General features: G+C 38.1%; 1 protein-coding gene and 1 pseudogene across 3 annotated transcripts in view; both read right to left on the bottom strand.

Annotated features, from left to right (window-relative positions):
* Positions 1-579: 579 nt before the first annotated feature.
* Positions 580-9,478, bottom strand: LOC117066063 (annotated as a pseudogene).
* ELOVL7 (ELOVL fatty acid elongase 7) overlaps positions 8,746-17,751 on the bottom strand; it is a 112,538-nt gene continuing 103,532 nt past the window's right edge. For all 3 annotated transcript variants that reach the window (XM_033179647.1, XM_033179648.1, XM_033179646.1), the window contains 2 exons: positions 14,500-14,636; positions 8,746-11,820 (listed from right to left, as the gene is read on the bottom strand). In XM_033179647.1, coding sequence (XP_033035538.1) covers positions 11,611-11,820; positions 14,500-14,636 — 347 coding nt within the window. In that variant the 3' untranslated portion in view covers positions 8,746-11,610. The remainder of the gene's footprint in view (positions 11,821-14,499; positions 14,637-17,751) is intronic.

Genomic DNA, 17,751 nt, shown 5'->3' on the forward strand with positions numbered 1-17,751 from the left:
CTCTTCTCTCTCATTTTCTCTCTAGCAAACATCCCCTTATTGTTCATGAGGCAGCTGTTATTACCTCCCCTTTCAAGTTTCTGCTTCAGTCCTACCCACAGCCCAGATAGAACTATTTCTCCTTTCTGTCCCTACATTGTACAGGCTAAAAACTTCTTCCTTCTCTCTTCCCCTTCCCTTCCCCTCCCTTCCCCTCCCTTCCCCTCCCTTCCCCTCCCTCCCCTCCCTTCCCCTTCCCCTTCCCCTTCCCTTCCTCTTCCCCTTCCCCTTCCCTTCCTCCCTTCCTTCTTTTCTTCCTTTCTTTCTTCTTTCTTTCTCTTTCTGCAGAGCTAGCTGAGGCTTTATTTTGGACCCCCTCCCCTCCCCCCCCAAAAAACAATTGAATTGTTTTGTAGCTGGAGGCATGGGCAAGGGGGATCCCCAGGCAGTAAACTCCCCTGGGGGTGGGCTGAGAGCTAGGGCTGAGCCTCAGGTGGGTGGGTCTCCCATTCTCCGCGCTCCTCTACACAGCCGTCGCCCTCGCGTGCTCCAGGGCAGCCGCAGGAGGGGCAGGCTGGGAGGGGCTGCCGCCTCAGCTGTTCACTTGGGCAGGACGTGAGAGGACTCGGACACCAGCTTCCCATCGCAGGTGTCGATCTTCTTCACAATCTTGGACCTGATGGAGCTGGTGCGGCTGAAGGCGCTGGAGCCCAGGCCTTAGCTGAGGCCGGGGCTTGTGAGGCTGCCATAGGTCGAGCTCAGACCACCTGCATAGCCGCTGGTGGTCTTCGTATGGATACGCATGTTTTGAATCCCAGACGCCAGCCGGGTCTCATCGCCCTCCAGCAGCTTCCTGTAGGTGGCGATGTCGATGTCCAGGGCCAGCTTGACGTTCATCAGTTCCTGGTACTCACGCAGCTGCCGTACCATGTCCTGCTTGGTCCGCTGCAGGGCTGCCTCTAGCTCAGACAGCTTGGCGTTGGCATCTTTAAGGGCCAGCTCCCCAGGCTGCTCGGCATCTGTGATGGCAGCCTCCAGGGAAGCTCACTGGCCTTCGAGGCCCTCAGTCTCAGCCTGAAGCCAGCTTATGTTCCAGTTCATCCGGGAGATCTCAGTCTTCGTTCATTGCAGGTCATCCCCCTGCTTCCCAGCCAGCGTCTGGAGCTTCTCATACTTGATCTGGTACATGCTCTCAGCCTCAGCCCAGCTGCGGTTGCCGATCTCCTCGTACTGCGCCTTGACCTCAGCGAAGATCTCCTCTTCTTACAGCTGCCTGAGGAAGTTGATCTCCTCAGTCAGCCCTTCCAGGCGAGACTCCAGCTCTACCTTGTGCATGTAAGCTTCATCCACATCCTTCTTGATGAGGACAAATTCATTCTCCATCTCTGCATCCTTACTGATCTCATCCTCATACTTGTTCGTGAAGTCCTCCAGCAGCCCCTGCATGTTGCCAAGCTCCGCCTCCAGCTTTAGCTTCTCCTGGCCCAGCCTCCAGCTGCCACCTAAAGCTGTTGATGTAGCTCTGGAACATGTTGTCCATGTTGCTCCCAGCCTTCTTCTGCTGCCGCAGGAGGCTCCACTTGGTCTCTAGTATCTTGTTCTCTGTACCTTGTCTATGAAGGAGGCAAACTTGTTGTTGAGGGTCTTGATCTGGTCCTTCTCCTGGGTGCGGACTCCTGGATGTTGGAGTCCCTCTCCAGGTAAGGGGGCTCAGCAGGCTCTGCTTGACCATGATGGTGGTGGTGCCTTCCATGCCACTGGCCCCACTATGGCCTCTGCCCAGGCCACCCTGGAAGCTGCTGCTGCCCACTTGGGAGAAGCTCCAGGAGCTGATGCGGGCACTGGACCCACAAGGTGGACACCTTATAGGACCTCTGGGTCATCCTGATGGACATGGTGGAGGCAGGAGTGGAGGCAGGTGGGCTGAACCAGGCAGAGATTCCAGAAGGAGAGGAGAAGCTGCTTCTTGGTATTTATTTATTTATATTTTAAATTCAGGGGTACATGTGCAAGTTTGTTACATAGGTAAACTTGTGCCGTGGGGGTGTGTTGCATACATTGTTTCATCACTCAGGTATTAAGCCTAGACTCTCATTATTTTTCCTGATCCTCTCCCTCCTCCTAACCTTCACCCTCAGATCTCAGTGTCTGTTGTTCCCTCTATATGTCCATGCATTCTCATCATTTAGCTTCCACTTATAAGTGAGAACATGTGTTATTTGGTTTTCTGTTCCTGTGTTAGTTTGCTAAGGATAATAGCCTCCAGCCCCATCCAGGTTCCTGCAAAGGGCATGATCTTGTTCCTTGATATGGCTGCATGTATTCCATGGTGTATCTGTACCACATTTTCCTTATGCAGTCTACCATTGGTGGGCATTTAGGTTGATTCCATGTCTTTACTATTGTGAATAGTGCTGGAGTGAATATATATGTGCATGTGTCTTTATGATAGAATGATTTATATTTCTTTGGATATTTTATACCCTGTAATGGGATTGCTGGATCAAATGGTAGTTCTGTTTTAAGCTCTTTGAGGAATCACCACATTGCTTTCTACAGTGGTTGAACTAATTTACACTCCCACCAACAGTGTATAAGCATTATTTTTCTCTGCAACCTTGCCAGCATCTGTTTTATTTTTCGACTTTTTAGTAATAGTCATTCTGCCTGGTGTGACATGAAATCTCATTGTGATTTTGATTTGTATTTCTCTAATGATCAGTGATGCTGAGTTTTTTTTCATGTGCTTACTGGCCGCATATATGTCTTCTTCTGAAAAGTGTTCATGTCCTTTGCCCACTGTTTAATGTTTTTTCTTTTTTCTTATACATTTGTTTAAGTTCCTTATAGATGCTGGATATCAGACCTTTGTTAGATGCATAGTTTCCAAAAATTTTCTTTCATTCTATAAACTGTCTACTTATGCTCTTGATAGTTTATTTTGCTGTGCAGAAGCTCTTTAGTTTAATTATATCCCATTTGTCAATTTTTGCTTTTGTTGCAATTGCGTTTGGCATCTTTGTCATGAAATCTTTGCTTGTTCCCATGTCCAGAATGGTATTACCTAGGTTGTCCTTCAGGGTTTTTATAGTTTGGGGTTATACATTTAAGTCTTTAATCCATCGTATGTGGTGTAAGGAAGGGGTCCAGTTTTTATCGTCTCTACTAAAAATACAAAAATTAGCCAGGTGTGATGGCAGGTGTCTACAATCCCAGCTACTCAGGAGGCTAAGGCAGGAGAATTGCTTGTACTCGGAAGGCGGAGGTTGCAGTGAGCTGAGATCACGCCTCTGTACTCCATCCTGGACGACAGAGTGATACTCCATCTCAAAACAAACAAACAAACACGCAAGCAAACAAACAAAAACTACTCGTTTAACAGCAGAATATCTGACTTGACTTGTTTACATGTTTGTTGCCCTCTAGCCAAGTGAAAATCTCTGTGGGGATTGGTATTATTTGACTTGTTTTTTTATATTCTAGCACAGTGGTTGGCATATAGTAGGAGTTTAACAAATTGTTGGATGATTGCCTAAACCACTAGAGTGAGCAGAGGAAGAAAACTTATAACAATAGCACATGCTTATTCAGTGCTTCATTCATTCATTCATTCATTCATTCAACAACAGTTATTGAACTCCTGTAATATGCCAGCCATTGTTCTAGGCATTTGCAGTGAACAAAATAGACAAAATCATCTACCCTTGAAGAGATTACTTTCTCATGAGGAAGACAGTTAATAAACAATATTAACTAAATGCATTGTATAGCATATTAGAAGGTAATAAGTGCTGTGTAGAAAAAAGAAAGATCAGGGTGCAGGCTGCCGTACTGAAAAAGTGAGATTTGAACAAAGGAGGGAACTGAAGGGTTTAGCCAAGCAGTTATTTTGGAAACAGTCCCGTAGGCAGAGAAAAATAAATGAAGAACCCTAAGATGGAAATGCACTTACAATGGTCCAGTGACCAGCAAGGAGGCCAGCGTGGCTGGAGCAGAGGGAGCAAAGTGGGGGTTTGTACGCAGTGAGGACAGAGAAGCAATGACAGGGTTTTATGCTCAGTGAAACCAGAAACCATTGGAGGGTTCGGAACAAAAGAGTTACATGATCTGATTTATATTTTAAGAGATGACTTTGGCTGCTATTTGGACAAGAAGTTTTAGGGAAGTAAAGGCAGAAGCAGAGAGTCAGATAGGAAGCTATTCCAGGAATCCAAGCATGACATGATAAGGGCCCAGGGTTGGTCAGATTCTGGTTATACTTTGAGAGGAAGCCAGCAGGATTTCTTGTTGGATTTGACGTTGAGTGAGAAAGGACCTGAGGATGACTCTGAGGTTTTTAGCCTGAGTAACTGGAAGGAAAGCACTGCTCTAAAAGTTTTCCCTGTTTTAACTCATCTAATATCCCTCAATAACTGGATAAAGAAGTATTGTCTCCATTTTCAGTTGGGACACTAAGAGACAGAGAAGCTGTCCAGGTTATAGAGCTATTAAAAAACAGAGTCAGGATTTGACGAGGCAAGCTGTGCTCCCAACCAGTGTACCATGCTTCCTCACCATGACAGCATCTAGTAGGATGAAAGGCTTTTATACAGAGATAATATAATAATATTATAATCTAGGCAAATATTATTATAATATAATCTAGACCATATTATAATCTAGGATAGTATTATAATCTAGGAAAAATTATTCGGGTCTGAACAAGGAGGGTTGCCACAAGAATAAAAAGAAAGGCATAAATTCATGGGCGAGATAACCCAAAATGGGCAAAAGACACACTGACCAGAATTTGTGCAACTTTTAAGATAGAAGGTTAGGCAAGGGGGCTCTGTCCGTAATCCCAGTGCTTTGAGAAGCTGAAGTGGGAGAATCGTTTGATGCTAGGAGTTCAAGACCAGCCAGGGCTACATGACAAGACCTTGTCTCTACAAAAGATAAAAAAAATTATCCAGGCATGTTGCCACTCAGGAAGCTGAGGCAGGAAGATTGCTTGAGCCCAGTAGTGTGAGGCTACTGTGAGCTATGAAGGTGCCACTGTGCTCCAGCTGGGGCAACAGAGCAAGACCCATCTCTTAAAAAAAAAAAAGGAAAAAAAAAGAACACAGTAGCTCTGAGTTTACATCTCCACATTCAAATACTCAGATGCTTATATCATTCTTATTTAAGTTGTAAGGACTATGTACAGAGTGTCCTTTGGTGTGGCCTGGGCACTCAGAGATACTACCTCATACCAAGCTTTCTCCCTTTAGTAACCTGAGTGCTAAATCAGTGCTAAATCCCACACTAACTGAATCCTGTAGGTCCTAGAATACAAACAAGGTGCAGCAATGTTTTCATAATGCTGTAGTTTGAATATAGGCAAAAATGTTCATATTTAGATTTGAAGAGTGTTATAGTTTGTAACTTTGTTGAGTTATAGGTACATGTACAGCCTGACCTGATACCAGCTGTCAATAAAAGATATGAACATGCCCAGCCAGCACCAGGAAGAGCCCTGTGGCCCTCTCTCTGGGGCAGCCTGGTATAAAAGACATGTTGTGTGACCTGTTATATTGTGGTTGTATCTGGTAGAAACATCTAGAGGGATTTCCATCCCCACCCCCTCCCCAATCATTATGTATCTTATGCTGCCTGAAACAAAGAGAACTATAACCCTTGCTCTCATTTAATCAAGGGACCTACCTTCAACTCCACACTCAAATCTGAGTCTATTTCTCTGTGCAAGGGGCCATTTTCTTAGTGAAAACATAAAACAGCACTTACTTTCATCTACAGAACTAGTCAATACAAACCAGAACTGTGTGAATTAAAGATAGGCTTTAACTCTTCTAAAGAGAAAAACAAGGATTCCTATCCATTTTAGGTAATACTTTATGTGGCAGACTGTATTTTCCAAGTACAGTATTTCTCCCATCCTACATGTTCTTACGAGGTAGCTTTTACATTTCTCTCGTTGAGGGACATGGTCTGTGTCCTCTCCTCTTGAAAACGGGTGGGCTTTTGTACAGGGGAAGTGACATTCCCTGACTTCTATGGCTATGTTATAAAAGGCAATACTGCTTTCATTTTGCTCACTGGAATGCTTACTCCTGAAGCCTTCGGTCTGACTCCCCTGAGACTGCCATGCTGAGGAAGCTCAAACTAGCCCAAGGGGAAAGACCACACAGAGAGGACTTGAGACTACACAGAGATCTCCAGTCATCCCCCACTGCCTCAACCTCCTGGTTCCTGGTTAAGCCACAGTCTGACTGCAATTGCACCAGGGACCCCAAACAATAACCACTCAGCTTCTCAAATCATTGATCCTTCAAAGTGGTGAGAGATGTAGCTTTGATGTAGCTGTAAGTCATCACATTTAGGGGTGATTTGTTAGTCAATAATAGATAAACTGTAACAGCTTGAGAAACAACAATACTATTTATATAAAGATAACAAAGGCTATACAAATAGTATGCTAACTGATGAAAAATATATGCTAAATATACACACTGAATTATAATATATAGACTATATATATTTTAAATTATATTAGTATATCATTGTGAATGAATCTATTATATATAATACATTATGTGTAACTTATGTGTATATATATTCATCCAAAAGTAATGATTTAATCATTTGCTGATGCCAGGCACAGTGCTGGCCCTAAATAAGTGTGTTCAATCACTTTTCCATTTAGACACTTGAAAAATTATATGTACTTCTGTGCAAAATAATGGCCCATCATGGTGGTGGATTCTCAGTGGGTAAGGTTACATCAGGTGCTTACTCAAACTTCATCTCTTATCTTCTTTCTTACTAACAGAATCTAATTTTGTTGGAGAGGACAATGTAGAAAATTGTCCACATCCATCTAGAAAATTAGTTCACAGCTTCCCTTGCAGCTAGAGATGGCCATGAGGCAGTTTTGACCATTGACATGTAAGTGAAAGTTGTTGTGTAAGACTCCTGGGAAAGTCCTTTAGAAGGAAACAGACCTAGACTCTATTGTATTTGGTACCCAAGGAGGCATACAAAGACATCTTCTTCCCTGGTGGTATATGGTATATGCAGATTTTGTCTGTATCCCTGCCCCTCCCCCGACTACTTAGCTACATGGCATGATGCTTTGGAATGACAGACAATAACTACAGTCTGTTACACCCAATTGCTTCCTACAAGTGGGAAATACTGGAAAATGCTGGTGACAGGGAGCCTCGGGCTCCATGGAAGGGATTCTTTTCCAGAGGCTCTCCTAACCAGGCTGATATTGCTACTCCTCCATCAAACATCTTCAGTGGGTCCTGATGAACATTATTTTTTGTTTCATCAAAGGTAACTACTTAACATTAGGAAAATATATATTGCAAATCTGTAATACACTTTTCACTTGTCAACAGGTATGCCACCTTTGTTTTTATTAAAATTTGATATAGGCCTGTCTTTTTAAACTGTACTGTAAACATTTTAAGGGCAGGGACCACGTCTAGTACATTTTAAAGTTTCTCATGACACTTAGATGCAGTAAGCACCCTAAATACTGACTAACTACCAGTGAAAATCATGTCAATTCTGTCATTTTGGTTCCTAACTTAAATAACATCTATACAGAATATTATAATACATACATTGCTTTTTAAAAACTGGACAATTTCAAACATACACAAAAGTAGACAGAAGAGTAAAATAAACTCCTATTAAGTGAACCCATTAGCCAACTTTAACAATTATCAACACTTCCTTTCTTTTTACTAGAGTATGTTAAAGTGAAATCAGACAACCTACCATTTTACATATACATACCTCAGTGTATGTATTTCACATGTAAGGACTTTAAAAATATACATCTGCAAGACAGTAATAATATCCAATATTAATCATTTCTGTCTTTTAAAATTTAGTTCATGTTCAGTTATATCTGATTGTTATAAGAATGTCCTTTTATGATTTGGTTTGTTCAAATCAGGATTCAAATGACATTTGGTTAGTATATCTTAAGTCTTTTATCTACAAAAGTTGCCTTCTCTGCTTTTCTTTTTTTAAAAATGTTATTTATTTATTAAAGAAACCAGGTCATTTGTTCTATGGAATGTCCTACATTTTGGACTTGGCTGATTGTATCCTCTTGGTGTCTTTTAACTCTTCCTCTATTTATTGTATTTCCTGTAACTAGTAATTTATAAACAGAGGATTGATTAGATTCAAGTTCAAAAACATTTTTGCCATGAAAACCTCAGAGTATTATAGTGTATTAAGAGACAAAACATCTGGTTGTCCCATTCTGAATGACATTAAGATTGATCAATGGGTTCAGTCGTATCAGCACAAGCCATCCCCATCAACCTTTCATCTAATTGTTTTAGCAACCAGTGATCCCATTTATTAGAGCCAGCAGGATCACAAAATTATTCTTTTTTGTTAATTCTCTCCACTTAAAAAACCTTGCCTACTAACATACCACCAATTTTGAAATTCTGTAAAACTAAAACACATAACTCAAATTCAAATTCCTTCATAGAGTATTCCCTGTCAGCGAAGTGGCAGAACTGTCACTCATCTGGCACCTATCATCTACTGCCCTGTCACATAATTTCATCCACCAGTTGGTAAGCTCCAGGAGATCCCAATTATGTCCCAGGTATCTGTGTATCCCAAAGATGAACACAGCACGTGTACAAGAAATATGTAAAATAACTTTGATTGGTGAGTATTCAAATTAAAAGCCACCAACCCATGCAAACACATGCAGTTAGATTCCAAAATGAAAAATACACACAACACATATACATGCGATACCACAAATTTATTATAGTACACGGAAAAACAAACTCAAACTTTGACAACATCCACAGAATGTTCCAGTCTTTAAAAAGTTAACAGAAATAAAGGGTAATGGAGAGAATATAATCTCATAATTTTATAATTAAGGCTGTAAATGGCAAAGTCCCATAGATATTTAAAAATCTATATATGTATTTATTTATAATATAGATATAGGTCCTCAAGGATTCGTAGAGATTTATATAATCAACTAGATTTTGGAACTGTTTATTTTGTTGTTGTTGTTGCTTGTTAGGTAAGCAAACCCAGACAAGTTAAGTCCTGAAAAGTGGGATGAAATCTCAAAGGAACTCTATGTGACGACACAGAACTCTTAATAAATATGGCCCATACAAATTCTATATCCAGTGAAAATCATTTTGATCCACAATCATGTTGATGTTTCTATCTATGGAGGATACTTCTAGCAGCTGTGATTTCTTTTGTAGCATTCTGGCTCTCCACTTCTATTCATATAATTGAGTACGTGCTTTATTACATGTTAGCTCATAGGCAAGTTAAACATTTTAAAGACTAGGGGGAGGTTAGGAGAGGTTGTATGATGAAGGTCGGAAAGTATGCAAGAAATAAACTCTCCTGTTTCATCTCTTTTATTTTTGCCTCATTTTGGTCTCTATACTATTTGGGGTCTTTGGAAATGATGTGATTTATAACAGCACCTAGCATACCTTCTCATTTTAGCACAGGTTAGATATGAAAAGCCAAACCTGGAAAACAGTTAAGGAGTCCTGAGACCCTTCCAGTGGAATAAATTAGAGCAGTAGTTTCATTTAGCTGTGCTCTTTTGTCCTTTATTCTTTTTTTTCTAAAAATATAAAATTATGGCCAGGTGCAGGGGCTCACCCCTGTAATGCCAGCACTTTGGGAGTGCGAGGTGGGAGGATCACCTGAGGTCAGGAGTTCGAGACCAGCCTGGCCAACCCTGTATCTACTAAAAATACAAAATTCAGCTGGGCGTGGTGGCAGGCACCTGTAATCCCAGCTACTTGGGAGGCTGAGGCAGGAGAATCACTTGAACCAGAGAGGCGAGGTTGCAGTGAGCCGAGATCGCGCCATTGCACTCTAGCCTGGTCAACAAGAGTAAAACTCTGCTTCAGAAAAAAAAAATAATCAATGTTATATATATAATTACTCCCATTTATCAACCTTTACCTTCTCATACAGTAATCAAGTAAAATCACAAAAGATCACTTAAAGGCAAATAACCTTATGAATCTGGTAAGTGTAAACATAAAAGGCCATGGTATTGAGTAAAACTTAGGCATTGTTGTACAATAAGTATCTCTGTGTGTTCAACATTCACTGGGGCTTTAAGTACTAGTTGTTTAAAGTCCTACAAACATAAACAGTCCTTCAAAATTGACTATAAATAAAAGAAGAAAAAAATAGGGAAAAATTCACAAATGTCCAAATATTGTTATTTCTTGGACAAAACTCTACTGACTAGTAGTTTTGATTCTCTAACAGGAAAATGTAAAAATAACAGAAATTTAGAAAGTAGAAATTTTGAAGAAACAAAGCCTATGCCAAATGTATTTCAGTCTTTCATTACATGGTTTATAGGTCTGGAAACAGAAATCCAGGTTGTTAATTAATTCATAATTTCAGAAAATACTTTATTGGTCAGTGTATCTATAACATTAATTATATAATCTATAACTATTATATAGTCTGTCTGTCTCTCTCTCAAAGTAGAACAGCCCTTGCTTACATAATCAATTTTCCCCTGGATAGTCTCTGTGCCACAGTTTGCCTCTAGTTGCTTCACAGCCACTCTAAACCATATCTGGAAACTGTGTACAATGGGTAATATTATTTATAATTTAAGGGTAGTACCTGTAGTGTGCTCATGATATGAACATTTAAGTATCTAACCTATATATTTAACCAAGATAATAATTTAAACCATGACAATGTAAGACAGTGATGTGATACTATAACAGACAACAGGTTTTTCCCACTGAACCACACAGTACTTTTTTCATTGACAAATTCACTTCTTTCCAGAGATCTACAAAGTTAATTGTAAAACAGTAATAGCAAAGTGTTCATTAACCCATTAAAACAAATCACCTTGTTTTGAAAATAATCAACTGAATGAAACTTGGTGTCAAGTGCATTAGCATACTAACCCAAAGTATGGTTACTCTGAAACAGTTTGTACAACAAATGGGTTGTGAGGAAGTCTTATCAGCAAAACTGGTGATGGCTACTCAAAAGATCCATTGAAAATTACCATTAATGATTCTGAATGACAAGTTATCAAAAACTCACTCAATTTTCACCTGTGCTAGCTTGCTAAAATGGGAGTTAACTCTAGAGCAAACATAGTATCTTCTGAATACAGCCAATAAATGACAAAGCCAGGGCCTATGGTTGGTTTCCAGACTTTCCAGACCTGGCAGAAGGAATCTATTGTAACACATGGATCTCTGTCTGTGCTCAAAATATCTAATGATATTTTTCATCTTTATTAGACTTCCTTGAAGAGTACTGTATTGCTTCACATCTTTTTTTCACTGTAACAAAATGTGTTAAACAAAACCTTTGGATTAGGTTTAAAAGCAGCTAAAAAAAAAAAAAAAACAAAACAAAACAAAAAAAACTCCTGGCTGCTGTAGGCTCTAATTATCAGAAGACTGTTATCTGGAAGCTTCGGGCTCTCAAATATCAGACATCCCAATAACTGATCATAAAAATACAAGCTCTTAGTTTTGAAAAATATACAAAATGCACTGCATAGGCAAATATCTCTTGATTGTCAAGGAAGACAATGTATCAGTTTCGATCATAGACTTATGTTGGGCTTCAGTTATCTTTGTTTTTACAAGTTCCATTTTTCACAGTTTTGGGCAACCTCTGACCTTTGGTGTAAGCACAGTACCAAAAATGGAGAAAGAGCAGCAGAAACGTGCAACTGTAACTCATTATGATGCACGCAAAGACTGGAAACTGATACTTGCAATCCTCCATGAAAAAGAACTGGCTTATGTGGATGGTGATAATAACAAACTGGACCTAAGAAATGAAAACATGAAAAAAAAATTATTCAGATATCGAGAGTTACAATTCTTTACCTACCTATGTTTATGCACTCCCAAAGTGCAGGGAGTGCACTGTTGGGCAGAGAAGTCCATCTTTAAATCTAGCCTCCCTGGGAGTGATAATGGGTAGTATAATGTCAAAAGCCAGTTGGAAGTATGGATCTACTATTCAGAACCACAAAATGGTACACCCGCAGGGTCTATATTTAAATGTTCCCTGGAGCTGTGCAGTGCAGCAACTTTTTTACGACTCAAGAGAATCAACAGAGAAGGTTTTCCCTATAAGTCTCTGACTTGAGTCCTTGACTATGATGAAATGACCAGGTACTACATTGTGGCCTATTTTTTCAGGATGATTTCAATTTCAAATAATCTGTCCTGTTATTGGACCAGATATTTTAATTTTTGGAAAATAATTACATTTTACTTAGAGCCCCTTGAATTTTGTAGTAGCCAAAGCATCTCTGAGTCCTTACACCTGCCACTTGTCTTCCACGGTCATAGATAAAAATGTGTCTGGGCCAGCTGCAGTGGCTTACGCCTGTAATCCCAGCACTTTGGGAGGCTGAGGCGGGTGGATCACGAGGTCAGGAGTTGGAGACCAGCCTGGCCAAGATAGTGAAACCCCATCTCTACTAAAAATACAAAAATTAGCCAGGCGCCTGTAGTCCCAGCTACTCAGGAGGCTGAGGCAGAAGAATTGCTTGAACCTGGGAGGCAGAGGTTGCAGTGAGCCGAAACTGTGCCACTGCACTCTAGCCTGGGTGACAGAGTGAGATTCCATCTCAAAAAAAAAAAAAAAAAAGGGGTCTGAACTGCCAACTGAGGCAGAGAATCTATAAGGTGTGAGAACTGGTGGCCCTTCTAGTAGTGCTCAAGGGCTCTGTGGGGCAGAACATGTTACACAGTCCCAAGAGGGACCTTTTCTAAGCTAATATTCAGATTTTCTGGTTATCATGTTTTCCCTGATAAAAAAGCAACATGTGTTCTGCAGAAATTTTAGAAAAGTAAAACTCTATAAAGAAATAGGTAACAATTACCCACAATTGGTCTTATTAATCATGGTTAAGATTTTCATATAGTTTACTTTATTATCATTTTATCCTTATCATCATCAACTTTCCTTGCATTATCTTAATGTATATTTATGACGTTCCCATAGCATAGCCACTTATTCCTCTCATTTTGCAAAAGAGAAAAAAAACTTTAGGAAGGCTAAGCGATGTCCTCAACATTCTATGCATGTGTATGTTTGTGTGTAATTGACATCTTTGAGAATATAATAAACAAATGTTCATCCTATTTTTTCTACATCCATATTTTTCCACATTATTAAAAAGTTTGTACAACATTTAAGAGTAAGCTAAGAGAAAAAAAAGCCTAAATACAAAATACAAAATTATGTATGCAATCTATACAAATAATGTAAAAGGTGTACACATATGCCTGAGAGAAAAACTGGATGATAACAAAATAAAAATATCATCAGTGATTATCCCTGGGTGGCAGAATTACATGTATTTTTTTCTCTTCTCTTAATTAGGTGTTCTCACATATTTGCAATGAGCATATATTACTTTGAGAAAATAATATTTTTTAAAGAAGCAATGGTGAGTAATTTTCATGACTTCATAGTATCTCAAAGTATGAATTAAAATAATCTGTTTTACCATTTCCTTATGGTTGGTCATTTAGTTTGCTGCCTGTTTCAGATACAACAAATAACTCTGCAAGGAAATACTCTGATCTTGATTTAGGATCCTTACACATTAAAATGTCAGTCTCTCACCTGGGAGAATACATTATATGAATGCGCCAAATTTCATTTAGGAAGTTACAGAATTTTAATAAAGAATTAATCTTCAACATGCTATCTAAATCAAATTCATACTTTCTCATTGATGTTACTGGCAGAATATGACATCAATTTATCATAGATTGCAAATGTGGAAATACAAGGATGGTAGAATTCTCCTTTTAATGGACACCAATAAAATGTAAAGCAAATCATCATCTCAAACCCATAACGAGTCTCCAAAAAAGTTAAATACCATATATTTTAAGAATTAATGCTTAGAATGTATTATTAGGTTTAAACTGAGTGCCTCTGCTCTTTCAAACATTGTTTATGTAAGGGCAGTATTCAAATTTAGGTAATACATATATGTTGGTCTAACCTTCTACATGTTTAATTCTCTCACAATGCTTTGGTAACTGGAGGAAAGATGGACTTATAAATGTTAGGACTAGATAGGTAAGCACACAGGAAGGCTCATCGTTCCCTCAAAGTTGCATTCCCTCAAGGCCATCTAGAGGTAATGGAGTTTCTAATTTCTAATAGGTATTATGCCTATTGAGGGTCATATAACTTTGGAGTTATTTTAATCACAAATTTATTTATTCTTGTATAAATGCATAAAATCATATAAAGATGGCATAAAAATGCACACTTGCTTAATTGTCTCAGCCTTTTGGTTACCAAAGTTCATCTAACGTTATTAAGAACAATGACGGCATATCATGTAGGGGACAGACACTCTACCCCTATTGTTTTGTTAACTTTCTTTTTTATTTAACTAGTATCCTAGTTCACAGTGAAAACAAGTGACTGTAGTTGCTTCATATATGGTTTTAAAGACAATTAATTACTCACAAGCTGTAATGATGTCAAATATTTTTTCCACCACAAATACTTCTGGTAGGCTGGTCCCAGTGCAGAGAGTCCGTAGTAGGAATACATGACTACATGTACAGCTGTATTTAGAAGGGCATGGAATGTTCCCAAACCACCTGGAAAATAAAATTATTGTAACGTGGGGCCATTGTTCCTTAAAATGAACCACATTTTTGTCTGAACTGAGATTTTTGTATAATTATTTCTTGAATTTTGGAAAAAAATATATAAAATATCAATCCTGTTAAATAATTATCAACTTAGAGGGGGCTGGATAGCATATTTAGTAAAATATAAGATATGAACCTGAGAAAGTAAATTAGCATATCTTTATTTTGTTATATCTTAGCTTAAGGTGGTCTTACGATTTGAGTTTACTTACACTTAGTTGAGTTACCTTTTAAATATATGTTGCTAAATAATAGTAATAACATTCATATTTTAGTGAGGGTTAACGTATAAAAATATACAAAGTACATTAATCTTAACTTGATGATTTTTCATGTATGTATACACCCATGTCACTACCAAGATCAAGATATAGAACATTTCCAACACCACTTAAGATTCCCATGAGCTCCCAAGGTAGCTTTAACTTTTTATCACCAACTATTACTTTTGTCTGCTATTAAACTTCACATAAATGGAATTACACAGGATGTACTCTTTTGTACCTGGTACAGATATTGGTAGTTTGTCTTTTTACCACTGTGTAGTATTATACCATATAAATGCATCATTAGTTACCCATTCTCCTATCAACAGACATGTGGGTTGCTTCCAAATTGGGCTATTCTGAATAAAGCTGCTAAGAATATTTTTGTATTATGTGTGGAATCAAATTTACTTTTCCTACTCTCAATAATCTTCATTAAATAATTTTGGCAGTAAAACCACTGGCTTTCATTAGCAAACTGCTGAATTTACTTTAATGAATTATTGTTTTCCCAAAGTAAATATCTACTAACTGTTACACCATCCTTATTTACGGCTTCCAATTGATTATGCCTTCCTATCTTGGTTTTCCTCTTCTCATTTCACCACATTTCCTACCGATCCCCTTCAGTTGAGAATAGAAGCAAAGAACACATGGGAATGTAAGAAAAGATCACTTCAGTTGTCTTTAGCTGGACCAGTAATACAGCAGAAGGGGTAATGGTGTTTAGCTGAAAGTGTGGCGGAGGGAACACTCTCCCTGGGGTCCCTTGCCTAAGAGAACAATCTGGAAGAATATGTGTTCTTTATGTATAGCCTGACTCAGCTTAGTAATGTTGACCTGGAATTTACATTTTTCTCGGAAACATTCTATTTTCTTAATTCCAGCATTCTTTAATTCTGGAAATAAAATCTCATCAATTTAGATTATGGTAGAAGAACTGAATTCATAAACACTATGCATTACAGAAAGTTTAAAGGAAAATACAAATTCATCACTTCTAATATAATCTAATGAGAAATCTAATAAAACCATTACACAGTAGAAATTGCTTTTAAATAATTATTCATAATTGCAGCAATTCTAGATATTTCTAGATACTAGCAATGCTGAAGTACTCTGTTAAAATAACCTGTTTTAAATAATTACTTTTAAGTAGTTAAGTAGTCTCCCAAAGCCTCATTCTACATAACTGTTCTACATAACTGTTCTACATAAACTTTCTCCTTCTGACGAGAGAAAGCCATATTTTAGCTAATCCCTCAATTACCATAAATTTCAAGTCAGAAGGAACTGAATTAATTAAGCTTATTAACAACTTTCCAGCTTGTATTATTTACATTTGGATTGGTCTTCTTTCCCAAAGGAAATCTGAATAAACACATTATTGTGGTGTAAGAACACCTTTTCTAGGTTAATTTAAAAATAGAATAGTTGTCTACTACTGATAGTTTAGGAGTCAAGGTGCTTAAAAGGAAGATAAGCCAAATACCTCTCAAATTCATTTGTGTTTCATAATAATACGCAGGAAATCTATTTCACCTTTGATATGGAACTATGTCAGAGCTTTTCTAACTAAGACACCTCTCCTATTATTTAATAGAGGAGTGCCTATTTTCTGTTTGGATACTGTCACCATTAAATGTCCTAAAATGAGGATGTTAGACACAGGGATTTAACAAAGCACTAGCGTAGCCAAAAGTGTTTAGTAAGGTTTACTGATCAAATAAGCTATCAAATAAAAGTAACATGTTTACTTTCTCTAGTTATGATTATTTTCTGACAAGCTATTTTAATAAATTTATTTACAAAACCACCATATTTTAATTAGTAATGTTTTTTGTATATTCTTTGGAAAGCTTTCCTAACAAAATATTTTCTAAGCCTGTTTGTTTTCTGCTTTACGATAATGGGTGTGTAAACAAATATCTCAGAATGAATTATGATTAGTACCCATCACATTTTACTCCTTTGCACAAAACAAAGGAATCACTTGGGTAATTATCACAATTCTCCCTATCTCTGGAAGGGGATATATGCATAAATTAATATTATAAATCATATAATTAATATTATAATTAATATAAAAACCTACCACAGAAATATTTTCATCCTATTCAAAAGAAAAGCTGGATTGCTATTACCCTATTGAAGAGTACAACAGAAAAACAGGAAATTAAATACTAGATAGAGATCAGCTGTGCTCAAGTTTTTGCAAAGAACAGTTTAGAATGGACAGTTTCATTCTAGGCATGGACATCAGTACCAAACATTTCTGGGAACAGCTTTTGTTGCTGTGTTTGTCACTGAAACAGGTATCAGGTCTGCTAAACAAGTGTTTACTAGAATTCCACATGTAAGACTGAACAGAAGTGCCAATGCATGGAACATATGAGAGAGAAGAAAACTATCTTGTACTATTTTCGTTTTGTAAAGAAGAAGAAGGATTAAGGTGTGGACAAGAAACCTGTTATAAAGTGACTGATGTCCATAAACATAGTACCATTTAAAAACTGTGGTATGTCGCTTGAACCTGGGAAGAGGAGGTTGCAGTGATCCGAGATCACACCATTGCACTCCACTTGGGCAACAAGAGTGAAACTCTGCCTCAAAAAAAAAAAAGTTGAGGTATATCATATTTAAATTCTCATTATTGAAAGCACTGCTTGCTTTTGAAATGGAAACCACACTATCAATGAACTCAAACACAGAAGTTAGAAAAATGCTCAATTGTATTCATTAAATAAAATTTATTTCTCCCATTCTTTAACTGTCAGATATTCAGTATTTAAAAA

The sequence above is a fragment of the Trachypithecus francoisi genome, unplaced genomic scaffold (assembly GCF_009764315.1).
Source record: "Trachypithecus francoisi isolate TF-2019V2 unplaced genomic scaffold, Tfra_2.0 Lachesis_group2, whole genome shotgun sequence".
NCBI classification, from domain to species: domain Eukaryota; kingdom Metazoa; phylum Chordata; class Mammalia; order Primates; family Cercopithecidae; genus Trachypithecus; species Trachypithecus francoisi.